Consider the following 27,839-nt stretch of genomic DNA (forward strand, 5'->3'; position numbering starts at 1 on the left):
TTCAGCTTTTTGGTAGGATCATGCTATAGCCCACAACAAAGCATTGCTGTCGTAATTGCTGCAATGGAGAAGACGTGTAGCTGTCAGATCTTAACAAGGCAGAAAGTGTATTTGAAACATGAACCATATAAATACTTCCTATAACATTTTGCTCTTTTCCCCTGCGCGGCAGTGCTAGCGGCAATTTTAACTATACGCCATCTGAACAGCGCCTTGATTGCAAAACAAGCTTGTTTGTTGACAGGGGTTAATTGTAGTTTGTGTAATGGGTCGGTTAGGAATTGGTTTTCATTGCGTTACAATATAGAGAACACGGCCGTGAGTTTATTTAGATTTGACAGACGCACCATCCGCGAATCCGCAGCATCGAACTCACCTCGAGAATAGCATACTGGTGTGTAGGAAATTTTACGCTGTCCTGGACACTAGACAAAGACGCAACAATCGCAACATTCACAGAAGTAACGTACTTGGCCACCAAATCTGTGACTACGCACCTGTACGTTAATTGCAGTGTGTGAAACCACCCAGCAGTGGACTACTACGAAGTATTTCCCCTTGGTTCTGATGCAGGCCAATACATTGGCTGAGCACTGGGTATTGGCGCCTATGGCCTCTAAATATCACTGGAACGTCAAACCGACGATTCTGTCCACGCTAATTGCTAAAAAGATTACCGATGTCATCTAGAGGCTAGGATGAAACGATGGTTACACGGATGAGTCGCTGATTCGACCGCTTTTATTAAAACATCTCTCTACCTCATCGCCTTCACATAAACTATGCGTTGACACTGTCTTGAACACAAGTCTTGCCGCATGTTAAAATGACTTCAACATAGTCGCCACTCCACGAATATTAAAATGTACGAACAGTTCGGCCGAGTAGGCATCGCACATCAGTTCGGCAGCAAGTTGTTCGGCCGAAAACAGATTTTCATAGGCGTATGATTCATATGAAGTTGAAATGTATGCCTCGTTTCGGCGTTGGTCGACGACTAACTATTTTTGATTAGTTGATCAATATTATGATTCACTGAAAGTAGTATATTCACACCAGCGCCAGGTCATATCATATATTTTTTTCAAACGTAAAACTACAAAATATGTGCTGCAATTGCCAACTTAGGACGGTGTCAGAGCCAGAGGTCAGACTATAGATAAGATAAGACCGATACACAACACGTGACTGCACGGTTAGACAACCAGACACCTGTCGACGATTGTTCCGAACAATCACGATATTCGACTTTTCATAACAATTTTTGGGCAGTTACAATGCCCTGAACATATTATAATATTCTAAATCAGTTTGACAGTAGTCTACGTTCAATACTAGTTTTTGTAAATTTTACGAGTTGCAAAGTTGTGAAGATTAGCGTACTTGTTTATGAAACTGAGAAAAATTGTAATTAGTGTCTAGCCAAACCGCACAGTCACGTGTTTCACATCTATCCGATTCTCGTAAGCTAGTTATCTATGGTCATCGGTCATTTTGCTCTTCTAAATATCTCTTTCGCATAAAACCGCGTTGAGTTTCGTAGTCTGGCCGGTGTTCCATAATCCTTCATTTCCACTCTCATCTAGCCTCACGTCGAGTGACAGCAGTTTGTTCGACCCAGACGGATAAAAAGTGCTGTACCACATGAATTGAGATGAGTGAGTTTCTTTCCCGGATCTATACAGCAGGGTCGATCTCTGTAGAGTAAAATGCATTATATTGGAAGCAAGGACGATCACGTAGATTTGTTTGTCACGCAAGTGTAATTATAACAATATGCATAGAGTATTTTAAACATATCGCCCAGAAATAGTCAGCGATTTCGCCCAGTTGTGAACATAATTTCTGAAAGAAATTTCTGAAACGTAGAAGTGGTAGTCGTCAAAAAACATAACTACTCGAGTATATGTAGTGCAAGTGGCCAAAATATTCTTGGAGACTTCGAAAAAGCTGAGGTATACTCGTTACTGGCCACCTCTGGAAATAGATTCACGATTTCGCAAATACAATGGATCAAAATACACCCGCCAAGGTTGTGTCAACAAAAAGAGTTTCTGTATCATCTAAAAATAGTACATTGAACGCTCTCGTATTCGACATCTCATGCAATAGTGACGTCTTATTTTGTGATACAATTGTTGATATACGATGTTCTTTTGAATTCTCCACTAGTTGCTGACGATTACCCCTGACGAGTGTCAGCCGAAAACATTCGGGTTCATTTCAATATGCGAATATACTATTCATTTGTATATTGAAGTTCTGTACCTCCAAGAAGCTGTTATAATTGATCTGTGAATTTCGTGAAGCTTACTAATCAACTCCATCGACCGGCTTGTGTTACTACTACTATACTTACCGAGCTGATGTACTCAGGTCCTACCCAGAACGCGGCCATTGTCGTGCCCGGGGGTAGCTGCGATCGTAAATAGTCCAGCAGCGCTATTTGTTGGATTTTATCGTGTACTTCTGCGACCTGCGATCCGTCGTCAGCACACAAAGTCACCGCTTGACTGTATGTCATGTGATACGAGCTCTTTAAATCCAAAATCGTGAAACATTTTGCGCCGTAAGAAAAACTACTGTCCGCGCAGGTTCGTGCTAAAGAGGAATTGGAACGAGATCTAATCTAAATTATATATTTGCATATATGAAGAGGCTCTTGGATGTACAGAATTTCAATAGACAATTGAATAATATCTTGATATTGAAATATACCCGAAGAGCTTCTAGAGGAGGTACAGAACTTCAATATACATTTGAATAGTAAATTCATATTGAAATGAACCCGAATATTTACATTGAACGCTCTCCTGTTTGAGATCTCATTTCATGCTGGTGACGTCATATTTTGTGATACAATTGTTGATATACAATGTTATTTCCAATTCTTTACTAGTTGCTGACGATTACCCCCGACGAGTGTCAGCCGAAAAGATTCGGCTTTATTTCAATATGAATGTACTATTCAAATATACCCGAATCTTTTCGGCCACCAAACTTTGTTTGTGCCAACGAAAGGAGTTCGCGTACAACCTAAAAATTGTACATTGAGCTGAAGCCGTATGTTCGTATTTTCACGCCGGTGATATCATACTTGGTGATACAACTGTTGATATACAATAATCTTTTCCATTCTCTACTACAGTTGCTGACGATTACCCCTGACGAGTGTCAGTCAAAAGTATTCGAGTTTATTTCAATATGAATATATTATGCAATTGTAGAATACATAGGCCTAATGCTCACTGTTAATTCTAACATTTTGGGGATATCGCAATTTACATTCCGGTGTCCAGCAAGGAGTTACATCTTCGGCAGAGGTGGTCAGTAAAGAAGTTTTACATCTACTTTTTCCGGGTTCTCAAGTGGTTTATGCGTATAGTTCGATGCTATCCATATTTGCGATAAATTTGATTGCAAACATCAGCTGAATCATTAGAGAGATCTTTCGAGATGCAGGAAAACACTTCTAAATTGCTATGTCTATAGGCCTACTAAAAAGTCCATCGGCAGTGTTGCGAACTGCCAGTAAAGACGATACGCATCACTCTAAACTCCCATATTATTATTAATAATATTAACCGTTATCGACAGTCACATACTTTTGGTTGTTGGTTCGCACTCGCTTGGATTGGATCTCAATTCTTGTAACTTTGTGGCCAGCTCCAGGATTATTTTCTTCATACCTTCTACGAGGTCGTTGGCTGCTTCCAATTCTAAACACGTCGAATTAACCACATTTAGCCACACGCCGGGCGATTTTATGCGATTGGGCGGGTCACATACACAAACAGATGCGAATCTATTCTTCGTAGAGTTCATACTTGAAAACGGTGACTCGCAGCTGTAAGTAGGCCTAAATACTATACTAATTTGCAAATCAACGATAATGGTTTTGCTACAAAACTAACTGAGAAAGTCCGAATTCAACACTAAAACGGTCCGCCAGTTGCGTAGCCCTGTCATGTATGTTAGAAATGCATTGAGAATTGAGATACAGTCAAGATAATATATTGACTATTGCGCACGGCATGCGTTGCGTACAACATACCGGTTTTCCGCTGTGTGGCTTGAACACAGCACTCTGCTCCACCATGACCAGGACAGAAATAGGCATAAGAGTCAATCAGAATGTCACATAGGTCCGCTGAAGAGACCGCGGTTGTGCCCACTATCAAAAAGCCCAATGCGACCATCATCAACATCATCATGTCTCGCGGGTTGATTTAGCTGATTGAATTTTATGATTACGCTGGAAACAATAATACGATGATGACTGATTAATAATTCTGACGATACACTCTTGTCGCCTTTCGGAATATGTTATGTCTAATGTTCATGTATCAACCCTGCTGATTGCGGCAACGCTATTACTATTTTACAAGCAGCTAGGCCAGTAGGTCTACTTGTTTATGTGACCTCTCGGTTTTAAGGTATACCCCCCGGCATTGCAGGTTATTTCAGAATTATTGAACTTGGAACCCTTTTATAGCCACGACGTGTGATTGAGTAACGGGTAAACATCAACGTCCATTTTAGTGCCCTCGTTCGAAGTCATTTCCTTTTAGAATACGGTCGAATCATTTATCTATAAAGTAACCCTCAAACCGTGAACAGAAGCTTTCTATGTGATATTTCATATAGGCTGCTCTGTAACCGCAAGCCGTAGTCTCTTACAAGCCGTAGAAGATCATCGCCTCAGCAAAGATTTCCAAATCTTGAAAAATCAACCCTGTCAACCACCTGTTTGGTGTTGAATATTTTAGCCGAGTAAATCCATGTCGTGGTATTGTTGTTTCGTCTGAGTAACTAATGTGATGTTTATAATATGACTGTGTGAGTGGACAGGACAGTAAATTTACAACTGTATTGTTTTGCACAGTGAATCGTGCAAATGATGATCAGTCTTAAGTTGCGGATTTTATACGTCAGCGTACAATGTGAATGTGATGTTCTGAACTCCAAATATTTTCTAGAGTGAGGTTTTATATCACCCCAAACCATATCGGATGCATAAACCCTGATATTTCTTACATCCACTATACTGGGTAAAATCGTGAATCGCAAAGTATAGCTAGAATACGTTTTCATGGTATAAGGCAGTGCTTTTCAAATTTCAACCTGTGTGACGGTTCGCACTCGTGCGAATGAAAAAAATCAGGGTGAATGATATGCGTGGTGCGAATGAAAATTGTTCATATTTATTACTTTTTCTGACGTGGAATAATTCAAATATACTTAATAGGATATTAAGCACAGTGAGTCCGCAACTTTTGTCGCTTGGACGCGATTCTAAAAACTTGTTGGTAGCTGTGATTTTCCAGATCACAAGTCAGGAACGCTCCCGATGCGTTTTTATTGCATTGAGATAATTTTTCCGCTCAAGAGGATTACGTCATCAGTCATTGTGTCAATATTGTACGATTGCCCTAAGAGCTATCTCCCAGTTGGCAACCCTGGCCGGTGTAACTGTGTGTTAATCATGAATCTTGTTTAAGTAATTATTATTCAAGAAGGTGTAAGTGTTATTGGCTTTGACAAACACAAGTATACCGCACGTTGTTCCTGAAAGCTATGTTGATTTGTGCCTAAGAAGTGAATGAAGCCTAAGCCTATCCATAAATAAACGTTATCAGTTACTCGGATTGTGTGGGTTTGTATCAGTGTTGGGATCAAGTCACTACCTTCGAGTCACGAGTCATCTCGAGTCATTGCACATTTTGACTCGAGTCAAGTCAAGTCAATCGATTTTCGAAGATGACTCGAGTCAAGTCAAGTCACTCGTTTTTTGGAGGTGACTCGAGTCAAGTCAAGTCAAGTCAAGTCAAGTCACAAGTCAAGTCACAATTCAAGTCAAATTGAATTTTCGGAGTATGAGTGATCATTCAAATTCAATATATTTTACTAGCTCTGTTAAAGAGATCAATTGGTCATTTATCTTGAATCAAATAACGAATATAAAGTTAAATATACATGCAAAAATGCGTTGTTTCACTCACGTAGAACTGCTAATAAGATATGTCAGTAACTGTATAGCTACATCAGGGGTGTCAAACATACGACCCGCGCCCGCTAAATGATTTCATTCGGCCCGCGAAGAACTTCTGAGTATACGTTGAAATTGGCGTGATTTTTTCCAACACATTTCTCGAATTTGTAGTAATAGAAATACTACTAATAAATATTCCTTCAAGATAGCAAATTTCGAGGATGTTCAATGTTCATAGGCCACATTATAACCACCCGACAGCGGAGTTGTGATTGTAGTCATCGTCAGGAGAAAATCGCTGACATTGACACCCAATTCCGAGAATGCGAAAAAGTGCATATATTGAGTTAAGAGTTAGTAATATTTTGGAATCATTTGACTGATGCGGCCCGCGAGTGATCTGAATATTTGAATTCGACCCGCGACGACAGCTGAGTTCGACAACTCTGAGCTACATGCTACATTCTCCTCTCCAGTCATGAGGATCGAATACGAAGCCCCGAGAAGATGAAAGAAATTGATATCGTACAATTCACTAGCCATCTATACACATCCGTGAGGATATAAATGCACAAAATATATTTGTTCGATTTAAATCATACAAGAGGGTCGGTAAAGGTGAGCACCGTATACAATGTAAGGACAGAGCCGTCTAATAAACAGGGATACGTTGCTATTAAATTAATCTGCTACTATACTACGACAACGCAAGCTGTGATCATTTGGTTTGCGGTCAGTGTATTTGTGATGTGACAATGTAGGATCAGTGAACTGTACAACCAGTGAATGACTGGTTGCTCTCACAAGTTACAACGGCGTATCGTGAATAATCCGAACATGCACAAAATACATTGATTTAGTCGACACCGTTTACTTGATGACTTGAAATTGACTCGTAAATTTTGCTCCGAGTCACGAGTCAATCCACATTTTTGAAGCGCCGAGTCAAGTCAAGTCAAGTCATTTTTGCAAAGTGACTCGAGTCAAGTCAAGTCATTCGAAAAAGTTGACTCGAGTCTGACTCGAGTCAAGTCATGACTCGAGTCATCCCAACACTGGTTTGTATAGCAATGCATTCCTGTTTTAACGCCAACCGTACCATCCAATCGGCTAACATGCCTTAGTACAGTGAAGCATCTTTTCAATTGTAGTCAGAAAAAGAACCAAAGGTGCTAGTCGCAACATTGATGCTACGATTCAAGTGCAGTTTCACTCTTTTGCGCGTTCCAAATGCCAATACATTATTCACATCGCGATGACGTACATGTCGATTTAGTGGAAAAGTGATATTGTTGCGTGTGGATATTGTTCTTGGGTTCGCCCTTAAGCTTCGAAGGAAATCACTGCACGATACCCCCCGGACACTGCACGATACCCCCGGAAAAAGCAACGAACACCTTGAGAACAAAGGGAGTATACGATATATGTGATTTTTCTACTGCAGTGATATTAGTACTTGATTAATCAATAATACGATACGCTGAATGTAAAATAATGAAGCACTGTACCTCCAAGAAGCACTTCGAATACAAAATTGATAAAGTTTCTTCATTTTTTTGTGCAATAAATTCCGGCTGGCTGGTGCGAATGATTTTTTTTAAGTGCGAATGGAGCTCAAAAAGGTTGAAAAGCACTGGTATAAAGCATATGACCAGCGGACTGAGAATCGTCCAACTTCTTGCATGTTAGAGTTGAGTTCTAATATATTTGGCGGACCGGCAGGAAACTTATGCCACAGATCGGCGGCTGAGAATAACTGATTTACACTATGAATCAATTAGAGCCGAGTCTTCCGCAAAGTAACCAAAAGAACTAAGCCATGCAGCGAGCACGCAGAGAACGCTGATTGATAATGATGATTTTGGCTCTAACCGCGAAATTGCTCAGTAGCCTAGCTAACAGCAAATCCGGTGACTATTCGATCGACACCCCAAGAACGTGATTTCTATCAGGTAGGTTCTATCTTCGTGTAACAACTTTTGAGTGTGAATAGCCTACGCGCTATTTTCGCCAAGATCCTGATGATACTGCAGCTGTAGAAGATATGCAAAATCAAAGAAACTGTGTTTTCTTGTACAAAGTATTCTTGGCGAAATGGGTGGCTCGGCTCTGAAGACTATGTCATATCGAGCCTCCCGTCTACCTTGCATGTCACATTTCACTGTTACATTTTTCTAGTGTTATGTTGATATGTAATGTATACGAATAAAGATTCTCTCTTTATATATATATATACGCAGAACCAGGACCGTAACTGCCGCACCCCAAAACCCCCAATTGGGTGGGGCGAGCTCGAAGGAGCCCAAAATTATTTCGTGAATTAGCATAAATTATATAGTATTTTTTGAAAATTTATGCAACTTTTTCAAAAAAATTTCGCGATTTCTAATTGCCAAATATCTTGATTTTTGGGTACTCAAAATACGCAAGATTTATAGAAATGGGCATATCGGCGTTGGCCATTACCACGCCACAATGCACCGAGACATATAAAGTTTTAGGCCATGTAACATGCGACTCGGGCAGCGAGAAAACCTTGATCGAAAAGGACTGCCCTTATGCTGACCGAAAACTTCGTTATATATACAAAATACATATAGGTTAAATTGTCTATACGCGCCTAAATGACTGGCGCCGAATGTTCCTGTCTTGGCAATCTGAACCTCACGAGACAAATACCATCCCGCAGGGCCAATTTGAAATCGTGTGCGTCTTTTAGTTCAGTAGCCTACGTTTGGGCGATTCTATATTTTTGATATAGGCCTAGCAGACAGGTGGTCCCGGAATAACATCATGTTACGGAGTCATGCCAACGGGCCTACAGTTTCCAAGACACCTCACTCAGCTCTACCAGTAAATCTGATTACGATAGCAGACAGGACAAGAAATTGATAGCAATATTTATGCAATTCACGATCATATTGACCGATTCAATCATGAATTATATAAAATTTTCGCGCGTTGCGCGTTTAGGCGAGAAAAACTGACTCAGTAAACGCCCCTCAACGTAGATGATAAGTAGCGTTAAACTGCGTATAATCGGAGGGGTCTGGGGTAGGGTTGCCATACGCCCGGAATTTCCCGGACATGTCCGGAATTTCACTATTAAGATTGCGTCCGGGAGGAATTCCTAAAATATGCCTAAATGTCCGGAATTTTGAAGGCTTGAAGTAAGCTCATAATTTTTTCCTAAATCAACATAAACAATATTATTTTGGGGCAGATTTATGCTACATGAAATTTTTCTTCGCGCTGCGCGCGATCTAGTGTCACATTTGTTGGTTATTGGTGATGTGAGGACCAGACATGGGGTAATCGCGATTAGTAATCGTAATCGATTACGACGATTACAGCATTTTCAAGTAATCGTAATCGCAATCGATTACTTTCGAAAAAATCTCGAAGTAATCGTAATCGACTACTTCCCATAATTAATCGATTTCTTTGTGAAAGAACGATCACTTTTTATTTGTACGAGGACTGTGACATAAACTGAACACTCGTGAACAAGGAAGAGATATTATACCAGTTATTGAGAGAACAAACGTCTGATTTTCAAATGCCACTGCTCATTATTACGTCAGAGGTAGCCTATTGGCTTTGCTCGACTTTGCGTAGGAAGTATCCACACATAGTAAATATATATTCGATGTACATAAGTGTGATTGTAAGAAAACCCACCGTGCTGTATATCGGTTTATCAATACATTCCAGACGCCACATACCTCGCATCATGATAATTAATCATAATCACCTCTCTGCCTAAGTTAAAATAGCAAGTTTTGTATCGATGTTTGATTATGCTTAGTTAAACTATATAATGTAATAGTTCCAATTCTATAGTTAATGCAGTTTCACCGTTGCTGCTTGGCGAGCAATAGGCCTATATGGTACGAACGCACAGCAGACAAAGGTTTAAAATTCTGTACTCGCCAAATAAAACATTACGATTTCCACAACGAAGCATTAAAATCAACAGCTGCTGATATATATCATGATAACTGCGGGCCGTTGTTTTGCCGTTTCTCGTAATGGCAGCTTGCATTACATTATCTGCATTAAGTTGAAGGCAGAATTTTTTGTTCACTTTCTGTTATTCTCATATTATTCTACTCAAAACGGGTCGCTATTTCATAATTCTTTACTGAGCATTTGGACCTGCCGCCATAGCCATCGGCTTATATACCATGTTAACCATGGTTATAGCTAGAATCAGGATCAAAACAGCAAAAGCGTCCCTCAGCCAAACTTTGGTCTTGGGCCCCCATAGTCAATTCTGAAGTTGAAGATTTAATTTCGTCAATAATATTGGTAATTGCATTATATTGCATTTTTAATCCTATCTCAGCGCCCGATGGTCAGATTTACCTTAAGAGCGGTGTCTTGCAATAATTACTTTATTGTAAGTTGTTATTTCGTGACCTCCGGTCTGTTATATAGCAAAAAGATATTGATTGTAGTGGCTCAAACTGCAGACTAAAAGAAAAACTTGCGTGAGACGCACACACAATTTGTCATGTCTAATGCTCTGTGGGTGCCCGGGTGGCAATTGCATCGTGGGCTCAGATTGGAAGGAATGGACTGTTAGTCACGCCCAGCCATCGCGGCTATTAACAGTGGACACATACCCTAAATTTTGGCCAATGTCTTTCTTTAATAGCACACTTCGTGGGGTCTCATGTTGGCCGAAACTGCATATGTCTTTGGATGTGTCGAGGAGCGGTATTGACTGACACCTAAATGCCTATTACTATGAATTATGCATGCTTTAATTCTTGAAGGGGAGACGTATGCATTTCAAAATCAAGCTTTCTAGAGGCATTTAAATCGCAAAGCTCAAAGAGAAATTCCAAGTTAATGAAATCTCTCGAAAATGCTCTATACTTTATGTTGGTTTACAAAATGCTTTTGAGTCCCCTCCAACCACGCTCCCCACCCTATTGGGGAATTAAGGGGTGCGGCAGTTATGGACCTGGCAAGAATGCAAATCACTCGGTGCGATAAACCGTCCTCTATAAAATGGGCAATGGGTACATTATGACGTAACAAGGAAACGTCCCATCTTTTTTTAAAGACAGTTGTTATATCATTTGGCCTTTCCGGCGCAATTCATGTATTGTCTTCCAATATAACTACTACGATACAAAATAAATGTAATCGTGAGTAATCGTGATTACTTTTCCAATGTAATCGTAATCGACTACTTCCCGATTTTGCTGTAATCGTAATCGTAATCGTGTGATTCAGAAGTAATCGTAATCGCAATCGATTACATTCATGAAGTAGGCTAATCACCCCATGTCTGAGTGGCGAGATAGCGCAGTGGTATAATCCGCGGCTGCAACACCAATGGGTGCGGGTTCGAGTCCGACCAAGGTCGACTTCCGAATTCCGATACCTAAGTGTTGGAGGTTTACCTAGGCTCCTCCCCGCCACCTCATCCGCGTTAGCGGTGTCTTACAAAACAACATTCATTTACAGAAATAAGTCTAATTGTAATCGAAATTACAAGTTACAGTATTAATTACAGTATATTCAGTGAGTCGGTTTATTGCTTTATTCAAAGATAGTGGTACTAAACCTGGGGGTAGTTTGCCATTATTCTGGGGTTCGCGAAGATGCTAAACGTAATCAGCTTCCAAAATAGGCCGTGACTAAGTCTGGGCAAATGTTCCGCCCTTTAATTAGTAACCAACCAGCTTATCAAATTTTGAGCTTGGCCTCGAAACATTTTCAAGTTTAAAAAGAAGTCGCGATCATAAAAGGCTGGAAACCACCGGATTTGCAGTATTTGTATAGCTCAGTGGTGTAGTGCGAACTGGCGTTAGGCTGATAAATAATCTTATCGGCGGGACAAATGGGACATGGACATGACTAACGATGTACAATTATGCTCCTTGCATTTTCGAAGTCATCATCCTCCACCAGCTCTACCGCTAACTCTGATCATGTGGGCGGAGAGAAGATCAAATTATATAGTAATATATGGAAGAACTAATAGCCTATTATTGACATGATTCATTCAAATCATTTAATGACCAGATGTTTGGACGGGAGGGAGCCGAAAAAAGTGACTTCGGCCCTGGTTATAACTTTCATCTCACAACCTGAACTCCTGAACCCGATCGTGACCACCTCTAGTCGATGGACAAAGTTTTGCTGGTGTGACGTCATGTTGATCGACAATGTGCTCATACCTCATTATGAAATCCGCTAGTGGACGCTAAAGAGCATTTATGCTGTTCTCCTGTATAGCATTTTCAGGAAACGCAGAAGTTAGATTAAATTAAAATGAGACCATAAAAACATTTCACAAGTTAGATTAGAATTAGATTACCAGCATTTCGCTCCAATTAGTCTAATCAGACAACCAGAAATATCTAGTTGACCAAGTCTTCGGAAGGTATCAGTCATTTCACAACGTTTTCTCGCACAAAACAGCATCGATGTCATAATTCGGGTCCGAATTCCATAATCCAACTGCGGCGTCTCCGTCACTTCCAACCTCCAACACCATATGAGGGCTGGTGCCTTTCGGATACGTAGAATCCCAACGAAAATCATTGGTCGCTTTCTCCTCTCCGTTCCGATACAGCAAAGTTGAAGTCTGAGAATCACAAAGTTGGAGATTTCAATTGATTTGCAAATGCGGCCTAGTATTTCCATATAGTTTTGGCGGGTTCCAGGGCTGCGAGTAAGATATGATTAATGTTTTCGTGATAAATATCGCGGTTGCTTACGATTGATACCAATTTTATCACGTTTCGCGTTCGGCAAGTCATTCAAAATAGTGCCATAAATTGCCTTTGGTCAAATGGAGAGTATGACGTTATCTAATCTCAGTGAGCGGTGCGATTTGACTTCGTTCACAGTCCACTATGTAAAACACTATGATATTTCGTAATATTACGTAGTTACATGTATGTATATTTCCCCTTGCTACAAATTGCGTTATGGCGCCACACCGCAATAGCATTCACGCCAATTACTCAATGTTACTGAAGCTATATACGGATAATTCTGTAATTTACACGTATAGGCTAGACAGGTCGGTTACGAATTACTTCTACGTTTTTGGAGTATATGCTCAAGTATTGGATTGATAAGGTACGGCAGTGGGGCTCATAGCCTTATGAGGCTTTGTGCTCCACGACAATGGCACGATGGCAATTTCAACAGCACAATTGCAATTTCAACAGTTCAATGCATTTTTTTCATGACGACTGTTCTTGCACTCTCTCTTCCGCGAATCAGTCACCATGTTCCATGCGCCTTCCTTCATTGGATCATTGCTGCCGACTTTTCAAGCACGGCTCACTGTACCTTCTGGGTTTTTTAAGTCACTGCAATCGCAGTGAGGTCGGCGATGAGGACCCGAGATAAACCTTCGACACAGAAACTTGGTAGAGCCGAGACTCGAACCAACAACCATATTGGTGTCGTGACGGTGTCGCTTTGGACACTGCGCCACTCGCTTCCCCAATATGCTTACCACCATTGAGTAGAAATTTACAGCATTACTTCTATTTTAGCTTGAGTATCAACGATGGCACCTTTGATATATCATCAATGGCCTCTATTGCCTCTATTCTATATAGAGAGAGAAACGCAATGCGTATAGTCTCAATCTCACCGACTGTTGGTATTTCATCCCGATCCAAACGTAAAGGAAATTCTTGGATGGTATCAAAGGTCGAATGAAAGTCTGCAGTGCGGTTTCGTGGTCGAAGCTATAAATTTCACCCAACACCCCGCCCGTTTCGTTGCATTTTTCAGCAGCTTCGTTGATATTCATGTATCTCGCAGCACTTGGAAAAGCCACTACGTAGCATCGCTCGAGATAGGATAAACCGCCGAGCGCGTGACATTTGCCTGAAGCTGAGATTATCATGTTTAGAGCGAAATGCCGATATTTCTGATCTAATTTGAGAAATGTTGCTATGCTCCAATTTTAATTCTTATCTAATTTCCCTATAAATGGTACAGGAAAACTGTGTAGTGCGAAACAAGCCGAGCTCGCTGTACAGACAGTTGCCAATTTCGTACTACTGACTAATGAGAATAATCTATGACGAACTAAAATTGATTTCTGTTGTAATAGTCGTATCTTATTCGGAAGTTAATTCAATTTCCATATTTTGAGAAATTCGGTAATTCTAATATGAATCTAATTTGAAAAAAAAATGTGTAGCCATAATTATAAGTCCAATATAATTTGGAAAAGCTGATGATTTTCTAGTCGTCCAAGTCTGATTAAAATTGTCTCTCACTTCCGTCGATTGTTGTTGTAGTTGTTGTAGTTGTTGTTTCCGTGGGTTTTAACTTTGCGAGTTTTGCTTCCGCCGCCGCCAACGCTGACATTAAATTCCAATTCAAGATAACGGCCTCGTCAAGTCCTAGGAAATGATATATTTAGAATCCAATTCGAACATACTAACTCACTGAATGTAACATATCAGACATTGCACGAAGGCATCTTACAGGCCGTCAGGGCAGATCAGCCACCACAATAAATGCATGGGCCTTACATGTTGGTTACCACGGATGAAAAGTCACATCATTTCTGCATATCCTTTATAATGAGAAACGATCGACTTATGACAGCAATAGCGCACGAAGGCCGCGAACAGATATATAATCATGAAACCATATTCTCAACCGTAATCGGCGGTGCGATCATTTGCAACTGCTCAAGACACACATAATGTACAATGCGATACACAAAGGAATAGGTGTCTGATTTCAAAGACTACCGCAAGTCGTTTCGACGCCTTCCTATATATTTTCATTGTATCGCAATCTTGCGGTGCATTGATATGATTAAATTTTAAATGATAAACTGAACTGAGTGTAATGAATTGATTCCATACTTTTTCGGAGTAGGGCTACTCAAGTTGGTGTTGCCTTTGAATTATGTTCGCATTAACTTTACGGGGGAAATTGCCATATACTAACTGTGCAAAATAGCCCCTGTATCACGGTAACTGATTTATTTTTGGACAATCGCAACTATTTGTAGTCAACTCCCATTAACTGCAAAATTCTTGACCGAGTCTATACTTTTTTTCAGACCTTCACAAAATATACAGGCGCAATGCGATAATGAATCCATAGGATTACATCACTCAATATTCGGGTAATGGGATAGCAATGTCAAAATATAAAATAAATTATATACGTACTTTTCTGTAGCTGTTCAACATCTGGACAAGATACTACCTTTTCGTGATTTGGGCATAAAGAATTCACTGATTTCATCATGTCGTCACACAGATCGCCGCGAGATGGCGCCGCTTCGATTGAAATCGTTATTATCAAACAGAAATAAGATATTGCTGAATAGATCATCATGTTTTCAAGAGACCTGATAATAGAATGGCCGGTAATTTATTGAGTTTATCAATGAAGTATCCTGCACATCGTAACTTGAACTACGTAAGACTAAACCATATGAATACAAGCTCATAGCTCATCGACTGCAATATTTCGGCAGCTGAATCCTATAAATATTTTCAACTATTTTTTTCCATTTCAATGACTCTAAACTCTTCTCTCGGTCTCCAATATCGAGAAAATGTTCTCAGTTATGTCCCAGCCCCCGGCCATTATTAGAAATATGTGTAATCCTGATTATTTTCTCTCATGAATATGGCGTGAATGCTGACTGCTGATGTCCGAATTATAGTCATGGTTCGATTCGGAAATAATTTGACGGTTAGAAGTCTGAAAACGAATCGTATTTCGTAGTACATATCAAGCTGCTTTTGAGTATGCTCCGCCGAACTGATCCCTATTTCAGATGCCCTATCTTGGACGCTGAATAATACCCACAGAAGAGTGGCTATATTATATACTCATCATCATAATTGGTTTATTAGCATTTTTTTTTTCAGTTCAATACACCACAAAAATGCGATACAATGAAAGATAGGAAGGTGCCGAGACGACTTGGAGTAGTGTATAGCGATTGCTTGAGCGCACTAAGATGTATTTGTATAGCAAATCTCAATTTCGCAGCTCCTCTCCAAATTAGCGAGATAGTCGAGAAGATACACCAATTGAAACAACGCGAGGTCAGTCAGGTCACACTATCACTTGTGTTGATTCCAGCCAAGGTTTTGGAGCCGGATCCCCGGAGCAGTGTATTCTCAGCTCCGGCTCCGATATAATTCATAAGATGCTATGTGACGACAAGGGATAAAAATGTGACCTTGCTGCACATGTCGATTTGGAAGCGCGCATGCCGCGAAACACTTTCTCGTGTCTGAATTAGAGGAGAAAATGCACTTTTGTTGGTGATAGATTTTAATCATAGGGCGAAATTGGAGAGTGTGTTATTTTGTATGCCTATAAACGAATGGAAATTTATTCCAGCTCACTATCGTTGACTCCAGTAGCGCCATTATACATCGCCGCGATGCGAGCTAGTTAATTCGATGTCCGAATTAGTGATTGGATGCGCGCTTTGCAGTACACACTCTTATTCTTGAATCGTCGCACAATGTCACTTGTGAGCATAGCTTAATTTAAATTTATGACTGACACGGTGCATTGTGCACTTGCGTGCACAGTAGGGTTATGACTAAAATAAAAAAAATTTGCCTGTAGCAGGAATTGATGAACATTTTGGTATAAGGTAATAAAATTATAATCATTTTGTTCAAATCGAAAAAAATGTCCCGCACAAACTAACATCAATTTTCGTCACTGGTCCGAAAATGGAAAAAATTTAAAATTCAACGATATTCTTTGCTACAAATTTAATCTTCAAATATATGTCCTTTCACACTTATTGTAAAGTTCATTCATCAATTTGACTTCCCTTTCTGTTATTATGTTAGTGCCAGGGACATCTACGACGGACATATCCGACTTCCAATGGGGTTTTGGGGCACTTTATCGCTGCAGGACATTCGACCGCAAAGATACCAGCAAATAATCTTTGGTATATTCTAGAGCCCGACCGATATTGGATTTTTGGGTCGATACCGATAAAACCAATACTTCACACCTTAGCCGATAACCTCAATACATTCAGCCGATATTCAAAAGAAGTTGGATGTTTACATAAGCACATTTTCAAATCTTCAGAGGGCATTTATTTGAACATCTTTACAGCCATTGTTATACTTGAACATGAAATGAACTAGAAAGGCTGCATCTGGACACCTGTAAAGTGTAAGCTATATGAAATATATCAATATTCTCAATCTAGCGATCAAAGATTATAGTTTTCTGGCTTCTTTTCGCCAAGTTGTGACGTCACACGCAAATTGCCGTTAAGTTTTCAGCTCCAATGGCCGATACCAATCATTCTTTCAAAGTGTGATATCGTCTCGATATTATCGACGAACCGATAATCGGTCGGGCTCTAGTATATTCCATCTTTAGACATCTGGTTAGAATACCAGTCTTCCTGACACGCATTTGCGATAAATAAGCATCTCCAGAGTTATTCTCTATCTGGGGAAGTGGAAGTACGCAACGCAACCCTTGAGCACCCTCTCGCATTACGTAGAGATGGAAGTTTATGCCATTTGATCAGTGGTAATCTATACTATTTTCTTTGAAAGAACGGCATGTTCTGCACATGCCATATAGATAAACTTAAAATCATCCCTACATCCTCGGTTTTCTAATATTTTCATCTGAAATTCGTGCTTAGTGGATTGCACCTAGTTTTTGTAGTGTTTTACCACATCATCTCCAAATTTGAAGCTGAGAGTTGGATTTCTTGAAGACGTTGGATCGAAGAACTCTAATATATGCTTTAAGAATCGATCATATGATGTTGGCAATGGATATGAAAACCCATGCTCATCATTGCATTTCGCAGTTTCGAAACAACGCCATTCTGCCGTCCAGTATCAACATATGCTACGGTGTCACATATGATATATGAGATTTTCAAATTTTCCTGTACATCATATTCTTCTAAGCGGTTTTCTAGACCGCTGAAAATACCTAGAGTTGTTCTACTTTCGCCTTTTCGAACACCCAGTTTGATTTGTGCCAGACAAATTGAAATTATACGATATATACAGTCTACATCTAAAATCGGAATTAATAATTATTTATTAATTATTTAATATTGACTGTAAACAAGAACACGATAGAAATAATTCAATCTGGGCGATCAAAATGTACCAAAATACTATTTTAAATCTTCGCAATTGGAATTGGGTCAGTTAAATTCAAATCAGTCGATAAATAAATTATATAGTCTGTATCTACAAAAGAAAGCCTATCCTCCATACAGTGAAAACTGGAAAATTTTTGTGCGGGAGGTTTTTGTTCAAACAGTCTTAACTTTTGTGAGTTTTGAAATCAGGACACGAAAGCTCATCGTGACTACAGGACACACAAAATTTTGATTTTTTTTTCTAGTCATAACCCTAGTGCACGGCGTTGAATTATGTTGTCATACTGATGCAACGCCAGATTCTCAGTGGCACTAATTCTGAATTTATTCCATTTGTTTGAAGGAGAGTATTCTATATTCCAGTAAACTTGATCGACCGCGTTTTAATCCGACGATCGACGACGCTGTACCACCAACGCTGTTTATTTTATCCGATGTTTTATCCTTAGTCCGTTGATGTTGTCTGTTGTACAATAAGGTGTAGGCCAACGTATTCGCACTCTCTGTTGCGGATCCTAGAGGGAACGTGACGTAGTCCTGATTTAGGCAGCTGGCCGTAGCGTGCCATACTGATATTGCTCTTGCTACAGTTACAGTTTAATAATCGCACTATTTCAAGATTAAATTCGATTGTATGACTTGATTGAAACGGGTTAAGTGCAGGTATTAAAACATCACGTCAGTGTTTCAATGCTGTACACAGCGATAGCATGTAGTAAAGTGCGTCGACAGACGACACGGAGTAATTATAACGTCACAAGACTTCGCATATCCACACAAAATGACGGTTCTGTGATGCAACTAGGGCTGCATTTAAAACAAACGATGTTTTTAAAAAAAACTTTGTTTAAACATATTTTGAACAGTGTTTTAAACGAAGGCCTTTTAAAAATAAGGGGCGTTCCCAACCTGAACAACAAAAGTTGGAACCACCACTTTCCCAAATCTTCTGAAATTTGGTACACGTATAGATAAGTTAATTTCGAACACAATAAAGTTTATTTGAGGAAAATTGATCCCCGGGATCAAAAGTTACGTCATTTTGAAAAGTAGACGTTTTTCTGCTCATTTCAGTTCTGCAGCATTCAGGTTTATCAATGTAAAATTCAAAAAGGTGTAAACCGATGTTGTCTAGAGTTGAGATTTGGCACTGGGTTTTCTGAGTTGCTAGTCTATTGGTCTATATTCCCATGGGGTATTAAATGCCATGCGGTGTAGTGCTAAAGGTTGAATTGAGGCCAAACTTGATCGATGGTCTGAAATCGGTCAAGCGTTACACAATTTAGAATGCGAATTGATCAAAACCTTATCAAAATATTCAAGCGAGTAGGGTATCATATGAAAGCTGGTTACAAATACAATTTTTCATAGCTTTTTCATTTTGGTTTTTTGACTGTAAGGTGGTGAAATTGCAGTCTCAAGAGTACACTGCATTTGTACATGGAAATAGAATATGGTAGACCGATGGTTCCCATACTTTTTTGACTCAACACACCTTGTTAAGCTCAACTTATATCCATCACTACCCCTGAAGAGTATATGTCAATTTCCAACAACCTATTTCAAACCAAGAGCTGTTCCTTGGGTATATATTGATGAGAATAGCTACCCATTGCTCCTGTCGTTTACCCTTCCGTTGCTAAATTTCGAAACTTTGACATTCAGAGTTATATTTTTCAGCAGAAACTCTACTGAAAGGTTCAGGTTCGTGTGAACGTGAACCTTTTTGAATGGTTCTGTGTGAACGCGAACGTGAACCTCATGACGTCACGTGGCGTCATATTGCTAATTCCAACCAATATATTATGTCCATGTCCTCACTATAATCAAATGCCAATATTGCGTTTTGTTTTATAATCACAATTTTATACAGTGCGTCCCGCGAATGGATTCAGATATTGAATGCGGCCCGCGAGCTTCAAAGTTTTAGCCAGCAGCAGGTTGCCCGCTGTACCGTGTACTACTGTACATATTCGTTATAATATAAGGCTTTCTGCTCTTTCGTCGTGTCCGAATTGGCTATTCAATCTCCATTTTATGTTACTATAGTGCAGTGGTTCTTAACCTTGCTCCCAGCGCCCCCCAGGGGGCGCTGGCGATTTTGAAGGGGGGCGGAAACGCTCAGGGGGCGATATGGGGGGCGCTGGGCTCAGGGGGGCGGTATGGGGGGCGCTGGAGAAAAATGGCTTCGCAGTAGATGATGTGGTGATAGGACATATCCTTAATGAGTATTCAGAGCAAATTAACACCGAAAACTTCGTTATATATAGCCTTCAAAGTACATATAGGTTTAATTGTCCATGGGCGCCTAAATGACTGGCACCGAATGTTCCTGTCTTGGCAATCTGAACCCCAGAACACGAATTCCATCTGGCAGGGAAAAATTATATGCCAGTGAAGAAATACCAATTTGAAATCGTGTGTGTCTCTTAGTTTAGTACGATTGGGCGACAGGGATATTCCTGTTGGGCGATATCCCTGTTGGGCGATTCTATATTTTTTGATATTGCAGACAGGAGGTCACGAAATAACATCATGCAACGAAGTCATATTAACGGGTTCGCCCGCCCGAATATGTTTAATTATTAGTCACGGGCCCTACAGTTTCCAAGACACCTCGCAATGTTCGCTTCAAGTTTTGATGAGTCTGCGCACTCTCAACAACTCACTGCGCTGACCCTTGGACAACAGTGCGTAACGACTAAAAAAAGGTCATAACTTTGATTTGTTGTGAGCAACGTAGATTTTCTGTGCGCAGAGACGGTGTCAGCACTGCGCACGTGCGCAGCTTTGAGGGAACATTGCATCTCACTCTGCTTCACCGGTAAATCTGGTAACGTGAACAGAGAGGACAAGAAATTGATAGCAATATATTTGCAATACCCGGTCTTACTGACCGATTTTAGCATGAATTATCGAAAGTTTTCGCGCTTCGCACTGACTCGCTAAACAGTACAGCTGATTTCGTGGCAAAAGCGAACAACGTGATGGGGGGGGGGGTCGGTTTATCACCCTATGGGAGCCCAAGACCCAAGTTTTTTCGGGGCCTGACGAAGTGACGTTTCGTTTCTGCCAACGGGTATACGCCCGAAGATGTATAATTATTATTGAGGGGTCCTACATTTTCAAACACACATCACTCAGCTCTACCGGTAAATCTGTTTACGTGAGCAGAGAGAGGATAAAAATTGATCTCAATATACATGCAATTCCCGATCATATTGACCGCGTCTAGGCGAGAGTAGCTGCCTCAGTAAATGGATACCCAATGTAGATACCTAGTATCACCAAATAGCGGACAGCCGAATGGGGGTCTGGGGGTGAAGTCCCCCGGAAGTTTGGTTTATCATCCGATGGGGGCTTAGGACCAACGTTTTTTGTTTGGGGGTGGGGGGGGGCTGACGAAGTGTTGTTACGGCCCTGGTAACGAATAATTTTACCTACGGGCACGCCCGAATATGTTTAATTATTACTTACGGGCCCTTTATTTTCCTATACAACAGCTCACTCAGCGCTACTGGTAAATCTGATTACGTGGGCTGAGAGGATAAAAAGTTTATAGCGACTTATATATGTAATTAGCACCTATTCATTCATTCATTATAGAAGATTTTGGTACCTAGGGCGACCAGGCCACACAAACTTTGCTGACCATCGAAATCACGCTATGGGGTTCGTGGGGGCGAAGCCCTCAGAAGTTTGGTTTATCACGCTATTGGTGCGTAAGGCAAGGGGGGTTGACGAAGTGCTGTTACGGCCCTCCCTCTTACTCATTGTCTTTATTACATTCCTCACAATATGAAGTTGGGGGGCGCTGGAGCACGATAATTTTTGAAAGGGGGCGCTGGACGAAAAAAGGTTAAGAACCACTGCTATAGTGTAACCGCCTGACCTATGACCTCCGCGCGGCAAGATCACTCAGGCATGCAGCAAGGGAAAGAGGTTCTTCGGGGTTGAGTTGTGGAGAGCGTGGCGCGTGCATGGGCTTGTTCCCTGTGCGTTTTGGTGAATATACGATATATCCGCTCCAATCGGTGCAGTCTGTGTATCAGGGATGAGCATCGGAGCGGAGTTTTGCCGATTTTGTGACAGTCGGAGTTTACTACAGATATTTTTTCGGAGAATTTCGGAGTATTGTAACTTTTGTCTCCGATATCTTTGGATAGCTCTGACCAGAATACACTATTGATTATGATTACAAACCAAAACACAGACAATTGACACCTTGTAAAGTTGTAATATGACGGGTAACATGCAAAACTGATTGCCAAGTGCATAAAAATCAGCCATCCGCACTGCAATTGGGGACCGGAGAGTAAACAATACTATGTATGAGGCCAACCATATTATCACATGTACCATGTTGTACCATGTGTACCATGTACCATGCTTGCCACTGTTTCGGATACTTGACGAGATTCACCGGAGTATCTTCGGAGTCTGGGATTGAGGGAGTTCTCCTCAGACACTAAAGTTGTCGGAGGGATTCGGAGTCTCGAAAAGCACTATCCGCTCATCACTGCTGTGTATCCAGGGAAGAACCGGAAAGTAATAGTCATCCTCTTCTGCTACAGTGTTAGATGAGCGAGAGAACGGCTACACTAGGTTCATGTAATTTGCGATGGCAAGCGTAGGAGGAGTAATGAAAAAAACGGAAATTTAATCGCAGAGGACGGCGATGTGTTGCCTACGGCTGCTGTAATAGCCAATATAGTGAACCGAAGAGATCATTTCATGCGTTTCCTGATGTAGATAAGGATAGAGGGCGTCACGATGCTTGGGTAAGAATGGTCACAAGACAAGAGACAATTGGAAAAGGCCGCCGCCAAAATCTTCACCAGCATATCATGGTTGTCTCTGAATGCGAAGCATTCAATATCACCCAAACAATCCTACATGCTACAATCCTCATCATTCCAAAACTGCGACACAATGAAAGGATAGGAAGTTGTCGAAACGATACTCGGAGTAGTCTTTGAGATCAGACACCCACCTCGGCGATGTAAAGAGGAGGCATGCACACTGAATGAAAAGTAAAGCAGAGGATATAAAAGGCAAGCGACAAAATGATGTGCCATGAGGAGGAAGGCGAGATCGATGTTAGGTCGTGGTCCGGTAATCCTGAAGGCTGGGTAGTAGGCCTATTCATTTGAAAGAAATTGCTTGTATTTCGACTTGAATGCGGACATGCTCGACGACTGTCGGATAGCCAGCGAGATGTTGTTCCACAATTGGAAAGCATATGGGAAGCGGACTGAAAAGCGTCCAACGTCTTGCATGTTAGAATTGAGATAGAGAGTTCTAATGTATTTGGCGGACCGGCAGGAAACTTGGCACGGATCGGTGGTTAAGAACAACTGGTTTGCACCATCAAGCACTTAGAACCGTGCCTTCCGCAAAGTAACCGAAAGAACTAAGCCAGCGATTGTGTATATGCACGCAGAGTAATAAAACACGGATTTATAATGGTGATTTTTGTTCTAACCGTTTTCAGTAGCTAACAACAAATCCGGTGAACTCTTCGATCGACACCCCGGGAACCGGGTTTCTATGAGGTATGTTAATAATTATGTCTTCGTGTACCACCTTTTGAGCGTGAATAGCCTACGCATTATTTTCGCTAAGATCCTGATGATGATTCAGCTGTAGATTTGTAAAATCAAAGAAACTGTGTTTTCTTTCGCAAAGTATTCTTGGCAAAATGGGAGCATATTTATACATAGAACTGGTTCCATTCACGTCGCAACAACGCCTTTCGACTCAGACATTGACTAAATTTTTACTCCTTTCATTTTCTTTGTACAATTTACAGTCGTACACACATAGAATGAAGTATGTCATGTTTCCTGCATCCACATTCCACAGAGCAGATTTGGACAACTATATTTTTGCTTTTGCCAAATTAGATTGGGATTTCAGATACACTGTTTTTCCTAATTAGATTAGAATCGCTGAATTCCCAAAACGTATGTAACAAAAATCGAAATCGGTTCATATGAAATCATATCAGAGCCGAGTAGTTCATTCTCATCAGCACGAAAACGGCAAATGTCTGTACATCAAGCTTGGCTCGTTTCGCACCACACATTTCTCCTGTAGCATTTTCAGGAAACGCGTAAATTTTACATTAGAATATAAATGAGAGCATAGAAACATTTCGCAAATTTGATTAGAATTAGACTACCGGCATCTCGTTCAAGTCAATCCAATTTGACAAATCGAATCATCTAGATTCTGGTTGAACGAGTCTGCCACAGACATCCGTCGTTTCACAGCGTCTTCTCACACAAAACAGCATCGACGTCGTGATCCGGCCTCGCATTCCAGAATCCTACTGCGTAGTCGCCGTCGCTGCCTACCTCAAGCGCCATATAAGGGCTGTCGCTTCTAGGATACATGGCATCCCAACGAAAATCAGTGGTAGCTTTCTCCTCTCCGTTCCGATACAGCAAAGTTGAAGTCTGAGGATCAAAGTTTGAGGTCTCAATAGATTTGCAATATTTCGTTGTTACATGTATTTTCCCGCCTGTTTAGCCTATAGGTAGGTAGATATGGTGGTCCGGTAATCTTGCGGGCTGACTGGTATTGAGACTAGTTATCGTATTTCTGCATATATATTTGTGCCTTGACCATCGCATATGGGGTATTTACATTAGAAAACACGGGTGGTACACGGCTGTGAATGAAACACTCTGACAAATGCCGCGTACATTTTCGTCGCTTCCTTGTAGGTCATTATTTCTTAAATTCAATGCAGTTTACATGCGTCTTATTTACATACTGTAGGCCGAGGTGGGTGTCTGAATAAAAGACTACTCCAAGTCGTTACGGCACCCTCCTACCTCTTCATCATATCGCAATTTTGTCGTGTATTGATTTGATATCAATTTTAATAAAATGGTGGTGATCTCACCGATTGCTGGTATTTCATCCCGATCCAAACGTAGAGGAAGTTTTTCGAGGAAGGTATCAAAGGTCGAATGAAAGTCTGTAGCGCAGTTTCGTGATCGACGCTATAAACTTCACCCAAAATTCCGCCCGTCTCATTGCATCTTTCAGCGGCTTCATCGAAACCCATGTATTTCCCGACGGTCGGAAGGGCTACCGTGTAGCATCGCTCGAGATAAAATAGACCATCGAGTGCCTGGCATTTGTCTGAAGTTGAGATTATCGTGTTTCAGAGCTCAAACCGTATTGCTTTAGGCCGCGTCCACAATTTAGCGACAATATTCTCTCTGACCTGAATTTCATGAATTCGCGGGCTATAGACGAGCAAACTAATAAATCAGACTTGGACAATTAGATAATTCTAGTTGGCTAATTAAACTACAACTTGGAGCGAAATACAGGCAATCTTGCAAATCCAATTCCTGATGACCTTTGAACCAATCTCGATATACAGACATTCGCTATTCTCATGCTTACGAGAACGAACTCTGACTTGGTTTTTGTTATATTTCTTTGTTATTCGGAATCGAATTCGAATCCAATTTGCAAAAACTGTGTCGGTATAATTCTCAGTCTTTAATCTAGTTTGGGACTGCCCGGCATATGAGCATGCGACTCAATGAAAAACGTCAGATCAGCATGCGTCACTTTGGCATGTAGTTTCACAAGCCCAAAAACTTACCCTAACCCCGAAATCAACCCTTATATATATCGTAACCCCAAACCTGATCCAATGCTCAATCCAAACCATACCCCACCCCAACCCCAAATTTTACCCACATGCTCAAGTGTCGCATGCCCCATTGTCCACGGACCGTAATTTGGAGCAGATGAAAATATTCTAGATGTCCAAGTCTTATTGAAATTGACCCTCACTTTTTTCCGTTGCTGTTGATGTTCCCGTGTTTTCTAACTTTGCGAGTTTTGTTTCTGCAGCCGCCAATGCTGACATCAGATTCCAATTCAGAATAACCGCATCGTCTAGTCCTGGGAAATGTTATGTTTAGAATCCCATAAGGACATATTGACCCAATCGACAATGTGCATTGTATCAAATTGTTAGGTTATTGGCTAACAAACGCCGTACACCAACTTATAGGCTCAATTCCAACCTGTAGAAGCTAAGTTGTTGCTGTTTACAATTTTGGATTTCCAATAATAGCATGTACGGTGGACAATTCAATGAATAATTTCACACCACAAATACTATTTTTTTCAAATTAAGGATGTTGTACGACAATAACTGTGTGTTTACTTGTTGGAATTGATCCAAATTTTCTATGCATCGTTATTTTAGACAACTTGACAATTCCATGAGGTTGACAGTAAAATTTGAAAAAAAAGTCGTGATTTCAAGAATAAAAAGTTTCGAACTCCAATAGCTTTGCTTCTGCATGTTGGAATTGAACCATGTTTGGTGTGCAGCGTTTTTGGCCAACGTAAAAAGTTCATATAGTTTAAAGAAAAATATATTTTTGAACGACCCTCTTGTACATTTATGAGGGCCGTTGCGGAAGCGGAGTTCAAGCATCTTGGCTGCCATGAATGAAAAATCGCATCATTGTTGCCTATTGATCGATGTACCATCGCAATAGCGTAGGGTTGCGGAATTTCTCGATACCCAAGTATCTTTAATGTGACGGAAAACAGGCATTATATTCTTTGTGGTGGCATCAAAGGTACATATTTGAACTTCGACATATTACATTGTGTTATGGCGTCATAATGAGTGATACTCGACTACTCGACTCGAAGCATAATACGTGATTCAGAATCGAATCACTCAGGTGCTCGATTTTGCCCAGCCCTACTTGAAGTAGGCCTAGGCTAAAAAAAAATTCGTAAATCAATATAAACAATATTATTTTTAAGCAGAGGTATGCTATACTTGAATTTTTTTCGCTCTGCGCGTGATTTAGTATAGGGTACACGCGGCATTGGCCTATACTTACAATACTTACTCTGTTGGTTTTGATTCGAATCACTACAACCTTGTATAAAAGGCACAATTCCAAGGTAGTGAACAAATCGGAGGATATCACTCAATATTCGGGCAATGTAGCGAATCTAATTTCCTAGTTAGTAAGATCAAATATGGATAATAAAAATATACGCACTTTTCTGTAGCTGTTCAGCATCTGGACAAGATACTACCTTTTCGTGTCTTGGGCATAAAGAATTCACTGATCTCATCATGTCGTCACACAGATCGCCGCGAGATGGCGCCGCTTCGATTGAAATCGTTATCATCAAGTAGAAAGTCGTTGCTAAATAGATCATCATAATGTTTTCAAAAGATCTGATAATAGAATGCCCGGTCATTTATTAAGTTATCAATGATGTTCCGAACGTTAATCTGCAAATAGTAGCCAAGACCTATGAAGTATTTTCCACATCGTTACACTAAGTAATATAAACCTTGTCAGTATACAAGCTCATCTCTCATCGACTGCAATATTTCGGCAGCTGAATCCGGTAAATAATTTCAATTATTTGTTTTTTTCATTTCAACGATTCTAAAAACTCTTCTCTCGGCTACCAATATTGAGAAATTTTTTTCAGTAATGTCACAGCCCGCGGCCATAGTTAGAAACATGTGTAGGCCTGATTATTTGCTCACATAGATCTTCTTTTACTTTCATTCGGTGGAGGGTTACCATATTTTGGAAATGTGAAATGCGGACACTTTTTCAGACTTGCAAAACCGGTGGTAAATTTTTCTCATTTCGTGGTCGGTTGACAAAAAAAGGCCTCTCC

General features: G+C 40.6%; 2 protein-coding genes across 4 annotated transcripts; both read right to left on the reverse strand.

The window, feature by feature from the left end:
- Positions 1–1,401: 1,401 nt before the first annotated feature.
- On the reverse strand, positions 1,402–4,763 carry LOC145458259 (uncharacterized). The gene is made up of 4 exons (XM_080336584.1): positions 4,055–4,763; positions 3,606–3,719; positions 2,360–2,601; positions 1,402–1,697 (listed from the first exon to the last, which is right to left on the reverse strand). The coding sequence occupies exons 1-4, from the start codon at positions 4,212–4,214 to the stop codon at positions 1,503–1,505; spliced, it is 711 nt and encodes a 236-aa protein (XP_080192710.1). The 5' UTR covers positions 4,215–4,763; the 3' UTR covers positions 1,402–1,502.
- Positions 4,764–12,225: 7,462 nt separating this feature from the next.
- Positions 12,226–27,457, reverse strand: LOC145459120 (uncharacterized). 3 transcript variants are annotated; one of them, XM_080337740.1, is made up of 4 exons: positions 27,200–27,449; positions 14,263–14,388; positions 13,626–13,870; positions 12,226–12,599 (listed from the first exon to the last, which is right to left on the reverse strand). In XM_080337740.1, the coding sequence occupies exons 1-4, from the start codon at positions 27,402–27,404 to the stop codon at positions 12,408–12,410; spliced, it is 768 nt and encodes a 255-aa protein (XP_080193866.1). In that variant the 5' UTR covers positions 27,405–27,449; the 3' UTR covers positions 12,226–12,407. The 3 variants fall into 3 exon arrangements, with proteins under 3 accessions (XP_080193866.1, XP_080193868.1, XP_080193867.1); XM_080337742.1 differs by lacking the exon at positions 27,200–27,449 and adding an exon at positions 15,175–15,379; XM_080337741.1 differs by lacking the exons at positions 12,226–12,599; positions 13,626–13,870; positions 14,263–14,388 and adding exons at positions 23,966–24,595; positions 25,048–25,289; positions 25,959–26,069 and having other exon boundaries at positions 27,200–27,457.
- Positions 27,458–27,839: the final 382 nt, after the last annotated feature.

Source organism: Botryllus schlosseri, chromosome 16 (assembly GCF_051294905.1).
Source record: "Botryllus schlosseri isolate E-star chromosome 16, Bs_hap1, whole genome shotgun sequence".
NCBI lineage: Eukaryota > Metazoa > Chordata > Ascidiacea > Stolidobranchia > Styelidae > Botryllus > Botryllus schlosseri.

Excerpts from the sequence above, each read along its gene's own strand:
- LOC145458259 (XM_080336584.1), bottom strand. The coding sequence starts at position 4,214 with ATGATGATGTTGATGATGGTCGCATTGGGCTTTTTGATAGTGGGCACA. Across the intron at positions 2,602-3,605 it reads GTGCGAACCAACAACCAAAA|CACGAACCTGCGCGGACAGT; the intron begins GTATGTGACTGT and ends ATTCCTCTTTAG. Across the intron at positions 1,698-2,359 it reads GACCTGAGTACATCAGCTCG|AGATCGACCCTGCTGTATAG; the intron begins GTAAGTATAGTA and ends TTTACTCTACAG.
- LOC145459120 (XM_080337740.1), bottom strand. The coding sequence starts at position 27,404 with ATGACCGGGCATTCTATTATCAGATCTTTTGAAAACATTATGATGATC. Across the intron at positions 14,389-27,199 it reads TGCTGAACAGCTACAGAAAA|GACTTGACGAGGCCGTTATC; the intron begins GTGCGTATATTT and ends ATCATTTCCTAG. Across the intron at positions 12,600-13,625 it reads GGATGAAATACCAACAGTCG|ACTTCAACTTTGCTGTATCG; the intron begins GTGAGATTGAGA and ends TGTGATTCTCAG.